This window comes from Uranotaenia lowii, chromosome 1 (genome assembly GCF_029784155.1).
Source record: "Uranotaenia lowii strain MFRU-FL chromosome 1, ASM2978415v1, whole genome shotgun sequence".
Classification (NCBI taxonomy): Eukaryota; Metazoa; Arthropoda; class Insecta; order Diptera; family Culicidae; genus Uranotaenia; species Uranotaenia lowii.
Window position 1 is genome coordinate 175,680,315 of NC_073691.1, and position 10,227 is coordinate 175,690,541.

Consider the following 10,227-nt stretch of genomic DNA (forward strand, 5'->3'; position numbering starts at 1 on the left):
AGAATTTTTATTCAAATCGTCAAAGAAAAAGGACACTCATGCCGAAAAAAATATCACCAAATTTTAATTTTAAATCGACAAAAAGCCCATTGCATACTTCCTTCAGCTGTGTTGAAAAGCCAAATATTGTTGGTTGCATTAAAATGCATCGGTAGGTACATATTATTGTCGTAATTTTAATGCTTGTAAACTTTAAGAAAAATGTGATTTTCTGATAAATTCCATATATTTTCCAGGTTTTGCCATAACTATTTTTCGGGGCTTCTTACCAATTCGTTAAAAGAGAGCGGAATAGTCTACCTTGTATATTTCAAAGTACTATGCCAAAAAATAACAAAAAAAAATCAAAAAGCCAAAAAAAAATTGAGCTTGGTAACCTTAGTAACCTGGTAAAAATTTTGATTTTGGAATTCACTCTTCAGTTGTCAAAATGCTGTCCAAGGAAGAAGAGCAGCGTATCAAAATTTTGCTCGCGCATCGCGAAGATCCGAGCTACTCGCACGCAAAGCTGGCAAAATCGCCAAAAGTTGCCAAATCAACCGTTACAAATGTAATTAAAGTGTTTGGGGAACATTCGTCGACAGCCAGGAAGTCTGGATCGGGGGGAAATCGAAAACCGGAAGCCGCTGAGACGACAAAGAGAGTTGCCGGTAGTTTCAAGCGAAACCCTAACTTCTCTCTCCGAGATGCCGCAAATAAGCTGGGTGTATCGTCTACAACCGTGCATCGAGCCAAAAAACGAGCCGGACTATCGACTTACAAGAAGGTAGTGACTCCAAATCGCGATGATAAACAAAATATGACGACCAAAGCGCGATCCCGAAGGCTGTACACGACGATGCTGACTAAGTTTGACTGCGTGGTAATGGACGACGAAACCTACGTCAAAGCCGACTACAAGCAGCTTCCGGGACAGGAGTTTCATACGGCAAAAGGAAGGGGAAAGGTAGCAGATATTTTCAAGCACATGAAACTATCAAAGTTCGCAAAGAAATATCTGGTTTGGCAAGCCATCTGTACCTGTGGCTTGAAAAGCAGTATTTTCATAGCTTGCGGGACTGTCAACCAAGAAATTAACGTGAAAGAGTGTTTGGATAAACGTCTGCTGTCTTTCCTGATGAAACACGGTTGTTCCGTACTGTTTTGGCTGGATTTGGCATCTTGCCATTACGGTAAAAAGGCCATGGAGTGGTACGCCGCCAACAACGTGCAGGTGGTTCCCAAGGACAAGAACCCTCCTAACACGCCCGAGCTCCGCCCAATTGAGAAATACTGGGTTATTGTCAAGCGGAACGTAAAGAAGACCAAAAAACTGCTAAGAACGAGCAGCAGTTCAAGGCAAACTGGCTTTCTGCAGCGAAGAAGGTGGACAAGGTGGCTGTACAAAATCTGTTGGCAGGGGTTAAGCGTAAGGCCCAGCAATTCGGATTTGGAAAAGCGGAAGCCTAACTGAATATTTTTTCCTGAATTTTATACTAATTAAACTTGAAAAAGAAATTTAATTTGATTTTTTTTAAATAAACGATTTTACCGATTTACACGCGTTTTCCCTTGACCAAATTTTGACCGTATCACCCTTCATCTATTTCTCTAAGACTAATATAAATGATCCTTCTGTGGGAAGGCCTAGACTTAGTTGATACCAACTTACAGTATTGAGTTAACTTTTTTGAACTCATGTCCTATTTCTGGAAATCAAATTTGTCAAGCAATGCTTCTGGAAGTTTGATAAATGAAAACTATTCCAGTCTTCTTAAAAAAACGGTGCCTCAATCCCTTACAAATTTTTGCTACACTGACCTTCTAAACTTTTGAAATTTACTAGGTAAATTTCAACTGTATATTTCAGCTTCAAATGGCAAAAACTATTCCAACATATTCCTAAACACTGTTTCTAACCCACTTGAGCGTCAAGAGTGATGAGGTTAGTTGTGTCTTTTCTGAGAGTCAACTGAATGAATGAATGATAGAAAAAAAAGAAAAAAGGTAGAAGTGAATCGAGTGGCATTGTGCGATCCTGGCAAAGTAAGAACGTAAAATGCCCGGGTGATGGAAACGGATATTTGTATCACACTCGAAAGCACAAACACCCACCCACATACACACACCCATTCAACTCTTCAATCCAAGGAGGGGGTGATGTGTTGTGGATCGTCTACTTTTTGCAAAATACACTTTTGCTTGCCTCTCGAAGATGCCGGTGTTTTGCTGCTGGCATCACTAGTCCTTTGGACTGGCACTTTGGGATCAGCCATTCTGAAACTCGGCGTCGTCGTCGTCACAAAAGTCGGTAGTAAATGACAACATCAGGTATAGTAATTCTCCCGGTTAGGTGGAAATCGAGTGGATTGTGTCTGTGTGTGTAAGTATTTTCCAGGCTCCGGCACATTTCCGTTCGAAGGAAATTGTTTGCCACAGTATCGTTCGTATTTATGAGGCTGTAAAATAAACACGATACGAGCCTTTGCTTTGTTTTGCTGAGTGAGTTAAGGTCTTTATCACAGCAACTCTCACTCTTTCTGGTCCTCCCCGAATGGTTTGGGACTTGACTTTAATGGACAAATCGATAAATCATACGAAATAATTTCATTTGAGGACTGGCAAAAAAGGCCTGGTTAGACGAACGAAAAATGGCTTTTAGGTTAATAAACATACATAATTCCAAATTGATTCTGCTATAAAAAAAAACCTTTCGACGTTGAAGTCGAAAAAGCTGACTCACTCTTCTTAAAACGGAACTCAACATTTGATTCCATCCCGAAGAAAAGTCCTACCAGACAAAACTGCACTTCTCGGATAACACTTTATGGAGTTGCAAAAGTTCATAAATCTTCTAGTGCTGTTTCTAGTTGGCTCTTAAAAAACACAGAAAGTTCCGCTAAAGCTGTTGCTTTGCTACTCTCGTTTTTTCAGGAAAACCAAAAACAAAAAAAAAGTAGCAATGGGAAACATTAATATCTTCCTCACTTTCGTTCGGACACGCAGTTGTGGCATCGCACTTGGGGATTTTTCCCCTCGAAACCCCAACCTTCCCTTAATGCACCAGCACCAACCGAGGGGAGGCTTGATGGCATTTTAAGCCTGCCATTTTTCAAACTCACCATTGGCGATGGACCCACTTGCTGGGCGTGAAAAATTCTTGCGAAGCTTGTCGGCACAACCCCGATCCCCGGCCCGAGTCTGTCCTTCCGTTTCCGGTTTATCCCCCTGGTAGCATCAGCTTTGGGACTGCCTCTAGAAAGTGCATTTGTTAAAATGGTGTTCGAATGAACAAAAAAAAACATGAAAAAAATCTTTTCCCCTAGCAGGTGGTCCGGTGAGGCAGCAGCATTTTTTTTACTGAGAAGAGTCTAATTTTTTTTTGTTACCAAGTAACTTTACAACTGAAAAGCAACACGGCTCTTATTTGAGAAATTGAATTACTAGGAAATTTATACTTAGAATTTGAAAATGTGAATTCACCTGACTGTTTTAGGTTAATTTTGAAGCAAACTCCAAATAATGTCGATTGCAAAAAGGCTTACCGTAAACTGGGGGAACTTTGATCAACATGAAATTTTTGCAGATTATCATCATTAACTAAGTAAAAAGTTAAAATATCTGAAAACTTGTTAATACGTTTGAAAGCTTATAAATTGAGTCACAAGTAAGCTTAATTTGGTTTTTATTAGAAGATTTTTGAGATTACTTACGATGTAATTTTAAAATCGTAAAATATCTGTTTTTTCGAAGGCTCACAAACAAACATCTCTCCTGATCAAATTTAGGCATTTAGGAGCAAATGGGTTGATTTATGTGAGATTTCAACTTTTTTCTTTGTATAGGTTTAGTTTAAGTGATATTTTTATGGTCATTTGGTGATAATTTTTGGATATTATTAAAAACGGTGATCTTCCGTGAGAAAGCCTGTCTAGTGAAAATGGCTAAAAACTCTATCAAATGGTTCAATTTGAAGAAAAAAAGAACATGGGAATTGTGTGAGGACCTAGGGAATCGCATGAAGGCAAAATTTCAAATTTTAAACATCAATGGAAATGATTCAAGATTTCCAAAGAAAAAGTAAGAGATAAAAACAAAGCGGAGAAAAATCGGATTTTCACAAACTTGATCCAAATTTAAGATTTAAGTTTGTAATTTGGCTCCAGAAAAAACTTCAATATATTAAAAAAAAATTTTTAAAAATACACCATGAAAAAATGAAATTTTCTGAAGTTTTTTTTATCGTGAAGACAACATGTTTCTTTATTAGCAAATATTTTTCATCAAAAATCAATCCCATAACTTGATTCTAGTGAACTATGATATAAATACCAGTTTATTTCATTGAATGAAACTTTCGAAATAATCCCTATTTCTTTTTATATCAATGATTTTCAGATGAGTTTGTATACACTACTGACATTGATTGAATATTGGAAATTTTGAAAATACAATTTAAAAAAAAACTTATAAGCCTACAATCTCTGATCTCAACTCATTTTCGAGATGAATCTGAATTTAAATTAAGAATTTGAATTTTGAATCTGTTTCTGGATTTCAATAAAATTTCCTAATTAACAAAATAAAATAATTTCTGGATCACATTTCAAGATTGGAATTTTTAAATATACGCTAAGGAGTGAATTTATTTTTTTAATTTTATCGTAAACTGGATACAAAATTAAAATAATTAAATGAATTATTTTTTTTTATTTAAATAATATGTTTTAGGAACTTCCGAAATTATTTAAATCTAATTTTTGTGTTTATTATCTTTTTTGTCTTTTATGTCTTTTTTGTCTTTTTTCTCTTTTTTCTCTTTTTTGTTTTTTTTTTGTCTTTTTTGTCTTTTTTGTCTTTTTTGTCTTTTTTGTCTTTTTTGTCTTTTTTGTCTTTTTTGTCTTTTTTGTCTTTTTTGTCTTTTTTGTCTTTTTTGTCTTTTTTGTCTTTTTTGTCTTTTTTGTCTTTTTTGTCTTTTTTGTCTTTTTTGTCTTTTTTGTCTTTTTTGTCTTTTTTGTCTTTTTTGTCTTTTTTGTCTTTTTTGTCTTTTTTGTCTTTTTTGTCTTTTTTGTCTTTTTTGTCTTTTTTGTCTTTTTTGTCTTTTTTGTCTTTTTTGTCTTTTTTGTCTTTTTTGTCTTTTTTGTCTTTTTTGTCTTTTTTGTCTTTTTTGTCTTTTTTGTCTTTTTTGTCTTTTTTGTCTTTTTTGTCTTTTTTGTCTTTTTTGTCTTTTTTGTCTTTTTTGTCTTTTTTGTCTTTTTTGTCTTTTTTGTCTTTTTTGTCTTTTTTGTCTTTTTTGTCTTTTTTGTCTTTTTTGTCTTTTTTGTCTTTTTTGTCTTTTTTGTCTTTTTTGTCTTTTTTGTCTTTTTTGTCTTTTTTGTCTTTTTTGTCTTTTTTGTCTTTTTTGTCTTTTTTGTCTTTTTTGTCTTTTTTGTCTTTTTTGTCTTTTTTGTCTTTTTTGTCTTTTTTGTCTTTTTTGTCTTTTTTGTCTTTTTTGTCTTTTTTGTCTTTTTTGTCTTTTTTGTCTTTTTTGTCTTTTTTGTCTTTTTTGTCTTTTTTGTCTTTTTTGTCTTTTTTGTCTTTTTTGTCTTTTTTGTCTTTTTTGTCTTTTTTGTCTTTTTTGTCTTTTTTGTCTTTTTTGTCTTTTTTGTCTTTTTTGTCTTTTTTGTCTTTTTTGTCTTTTTTGTCTTTTTTGTCTTTTTTGTCTTTTTTGTCTTTTTTGTCTTTTTTGTCTTTTTTGTCTTTTTTGTCTTTTTTGTCTTTTTTGTCTTTTTTGTCTTTTTTGTCTTTTTTGTCTTTTTTGTCTTTTTTGTCTTTTTTGTCTTTTTTGTCTTTTTTGTCTTTTTTGTCTTTTTTGTCTTTTTTGTCTTTTTTGTCTTTTTTGTCTTTTTTGTCTTTTTTGTCTTTTTTGTCTTTTTTGTCTTTTTTGTCTTTTTTGTCTTTTTTGTCTTTTTTGTCTTTTTTGTCTTTTTTGTCTTTTTTGTCTTTTTTGTCTTTTTTGTCTTTTTTGTCTTTTTTGTCTTTTTTGTCTTTTTTGTCTTTTTTGTCTTTTTTGTCTTTTTTGTCTTTTTTGTCTTTTTTGTCTTTTTTGTCTTTTTTGTCTTTTTTGTCTTTTTTGTCTTTTTTGTCTTTTTTGTCTTTTTTGTCTTTTTTGTCTTTTTTGTCTTTTTTGTCTTTTTTGTCTTTTTTGTCTTTTTGTCTTTTTTGTCTTTTTTGTCTTTTTTGTCTTTTTTGTCTTTTTTGTCTTTTTTGTCTTTTTTGTCTTTTTTGTCTTTTTTGTCTTTTTTGTCTTTTTTGTCTTTTTTGTCTTTTTTGTCTTTTTTGTCTTTTTTGTCTTTTTTGTCTTTTTTGTCTTTTTTGTCTTTTTTGTCTTTTTTGTCTTTTTTGTCTTTTTTGTCTTTTTTGTCTTTTTTGTCTTTTTTGTCTTTTTTGTCTTTTTTGTCTTTTTTGTCTTTTTTGTCTTTTTTGTCTTTTTTGTCTTTTTTGTCTTTTTTGTCTTTTTTGTCTTTTTTGTCTTTTTTGTCTTTTTTGTCTTTTTTGTCTTTTTTGTCTTTTTTGTCTTTTTTGTCTTTTTTGTCTTTTTTGTCTTTTTTGTCTTTTTTGTCTTTTTTGTCTTTTTTGTCTTTTTTGTCTTTTTTGTCTTTTTTGTCTTTTTTGTCTTTTTTGTCTTTTTTGTCTTTTTTGTCTTTTTTGTCTTTTTTGTCTTTTTTGTCTTTTTTGTCTTTTTTGTCTTTTTTGTCTTTTTTGTCTTTTTTGTCTTTTTTGTCTTTTTTGTCTTTTTTGTCTTTTTTGTCTTTTTTGTCTTTTTTGTCTTTTTTGTCTTTTTTGTCTTTTTTGTCTTTTTTGTCTTTTTTGTCTTTTTTGTCTTTTTTGTCTTTTTTGTCTTTTTTGTCTTTTTTGTCTTTTTTGTCTTTTTTGTCTTTTTTGTCTTTTTTGTCTTTTTTGTCTTTTTTGTCTTTTTTGTCTTTTTTGTCTTTTTTGTCTTTTTTGTCTTTTTTGTCTTTTTTGTCTTTTTTGTCTTTTTTGTCTTTTTTGTCTTTTTTGTCTTTTTTGTCTTTTTTGTCTTTTTTGTCTTTTTTGTCTTTTTTGTCTTTTTTGTCTTTTTTGTCTTTTTTGTCTTTTTTGTCTTTTTTGTCTTTTTTGTCTTTTTTGTCTTTTTTGTCTTTTTTGTCTTTTTTGTCTTTTTTGTCTTTTTTGTCTTTTTTGTCTTTTTTGTCTTTTTTGTCTTTTTTGTCTTTTTTGTCTTTTTTGTCTTTTTTGTCTTTTTTGTCTTTTTTGTCTTTTTTTGTCTTTTTTGTCTTTTTTGTCTTTTTTGTCTTTTTTGTCTTTTTTGTCTTTTTTGTCTTTTTTGTCTTTTTTGTCTTTTTTGTCTTTTTTGTCTTTTTTGTCTTTTTTGTCTTTTTTGTCTTTTTTGTCTTTTGTGTCTTTTTTGTCTTTTTTATCTTTTATGTCGTTTTTTTTTGTAAATTTACGTAATTTGATGACATATTCTTTTCCGTTTTTTGTCTTTTTTGTTATTTTGGCATTTCTCGCTTGATTTGTTTTTATTTGATTTAAAAGTTTTTTTTTAAAGTTTCTTTTATTCATAGTTCCCTGTAGTATGTCCTCAATGATTTCTTTTCAATATCCATTAATTTAACTAACCTGCTCTCGATGATGAAGTAGTTGACCGGTGCATTTCGAGAATCCTGGGAGTGGGCCCAGGACAGATGCACCGATCGGGATGTGAAGCTCACGACCAGTGGCCTTCCAGGTGGGTCGGGAACATCTACAATTTTGAAGCAACGAAAAGTGTGGAAAAAATAATTCATCAGTGCTGTCTGTCATCAGTTAATACTTTTTCAGAGACGGTCTTCCAATTACCTTGAACCAGCAAATCGACGATGGCCTCCGGACTGTGCCTGTCATTTACCAGACAGCTGTACTCGGCCGTATCTGCCGATGTCGTTTGGCTGATGTGAAGACTGAAATTGTCCGGCAACAGAGTCATCTGGTTTTTAAAGATGAAAAAAAAAAGTTTTAAGATATTTTTAATATTCAATTTATGTATTAACATTTTAAATTGAAAACTTTAGATTGAATATAAAAATTTCGAAAAAATATTCCAAACTCACCCTAGAATTGCTGGCCAGGGGCATCCCGTTGACGTACTCTGCCACCGTATGGGTCGTCTTCCAGATGAGGGTTCCCACCAGGGAATGCTCGTTCACTCCGGGGCAGCTGAGGGTCACATTTCCACCGGCCACTGCGTTGTACCGAATCACCGGGATGCTCTCGATGTCTGAATATTGACGGGAAAAAAAAGTAAAACGGAAAACAGGTCCATCAGTGAAAACAAATTCAATTTTATGAAACATGAAATTGTTAACAGTTTTGTTTTCCCGGCTGGTTGATGTTTAGTTTTAGCCTCCCACGGGGCACCGGGTTAATTTAATTTTCGCTTGGTTTTAGCAACACTTTTTCTCTCACCTTCCGGATGAATCGAAAGAGAAATTATATTAAAAATTGTTTCCTTCATCTGGATAGTTTGGCAGGTAAAGTTGTACCTTGAATAAGTTCCGGGATATGCAAATAATAGAACATTTTTCAGATAAGCACGGAGCTTTAGACCGAGTCGAATTGGGATCATTTTTTAATTTCTCAAACCCTTGATCTAGCTTGTTTGAAAGTTTCACAAAAAAAATATCAACTGTGAAAGAAGAGTTGAATTTTTTTATCCGTACATAGAAGATTCAAGCCAAATACGTGAAGTGAAGGTGTACCTTTTCACAATTGGCTAATGTTGATCTTTGAGCTTTATTTACCAGAAGGAAGGAAAAAGGGGGTCCAATTTCTGAGACAAAGGTTCAACAGGCTTCAACCACAGGAAGTTGTCGAAAAAAATACCAGCACTTTCTTGTTTACATATTTGAAACCTTCGTTCGCTAAGCTTTACTCCCGGTTTCGTCCTTTCAAATTCGTACGCAACCGGAAGGTTTTTTTTTTGCAAACCGGTTGATTTTGATCTTTTTGAAATTATAAAAAAAAAACTAGGCGGAATTTACTTGGCAGCTTGAGGAACCAGGCAGCATCTCAACTTTGATGAGGGTTATCTGATGTCCAGTTATTGTTAAACAAAAAATGTACAAAAAACACAGCGCCAGAAACCAGAACCAAAAAGGTCACATTCGGACAGAGGTGTGACATTTTTCGTCAGCAGAAACCATACTGAAGGAAAATAAAAAAAACCTGAGGGAAGAGGGTCACTTTTGCCGGACGCAAGTAGTACCATTTTACTGTTGATGTGGTTACCCTTCTCTATGTTTCTGGACCGTTGTCTCTGCTCTTAGAACACTTCCGGAACCATCTCGAGGGAGAGACGTTTCCTGGATGTTCCAGCACTTTTTGCCACACAATTTTGCCTACCCCAAATATCCAAACCATGCATTTAAAGGTTAAACGATGAAGATTGAGAGTTCCGTTTTTCTTGGGGAGTGGGTGAAATAATTTGGAACAATTTGATTCCTGGTGGGTAATGAAGCTTTCCATTTGGATATGTGAGTTTGTGCGTATGTTTTTTATTCCTGCTGAGATCAAAGAAACAATTTTTCACTCTTGAGTCCTTTCAACTTTCTTTCAGGTCCGGTTAAAGTTGCTGAAACAAACTTGAAACGTAAATCAAGTGCACCAATTTGGAGCATTTTATAATGATTTAAAATTGAAATCTGAATTTTAAATTTTTTTGCAAAAATTATGAGAAACTGATACTGATAAACAAAACTGTTGTTCACAATCTTTCTCAAAAAATTGGAAGTAAGTTTTTCCTTTTAAACCAAATGGTGCCAACAAAAAAAAACTTCATCTTGCTGCAAAAACTTCGCGAACACCAACATTGGTCCGTATTCTTTCCAGTCAGTGTATTCAGGCTAATCGAAAAGTTCAATAGACGAAAATTTCCAGTTCGTTTCACGGTGGTTGATTGCAAACACCTCTTCGCCATCACTTCCTTTGCTTGGATTTCGAATCTTCTCCTTACAGAACCAAACCCTTCGTCGGAGGTTTAACGAGTTTTTCGGTTTCCCCTGATTCGAAGGTTATTTTTCTCCTCTGCCTACAGCATGTTTTCGTTAGGAAAGCAGCGAGTGAAAAAAAAAAAAAGTTTCTAGACTCTCACCTGAGCCATCGGTTTATCGACGACGAAAGTTGCTGCATTTTGTTGGAGTGTGCTCTCGAGATCAAATTGTCCAAGACGTCTGAAGAGCTGATCCGGTA

General features: G+C 33.4%; 1 protein-coding gene across 1 annotated transcript in view; it reads right to left on the reverse strand.

Moving 5' to 3' along the window:
- Window positions 1-10,227, reverse strand: part of LOC129760630 (neuronal cell adhesion molecule-like) — a 245,876-nt gene that overhangs the window by 83,735 nt on the left and 151,914 nt on the right. Inside the window, exons 2-4 of the mRNA XM_055758315.1 lie at window positions 8,091-8,257; window positions 7,840-7,966; window positions 7,621-7,744 (exon numbers count right to left, since the gene is read on the reverse strand). Of these exons, the coding sequence (XP_055614290.1) occupies window positions 7,621-7,744; window positions 7,840-7,966; window positions 8,091-8,257 (418 nt within the window). The remainder of the gene's footprint in view (window positions 1-7,620; window positions 7,745-7,839; window positions 7,967-8,090; window positions 8,258-10,227) is intronic.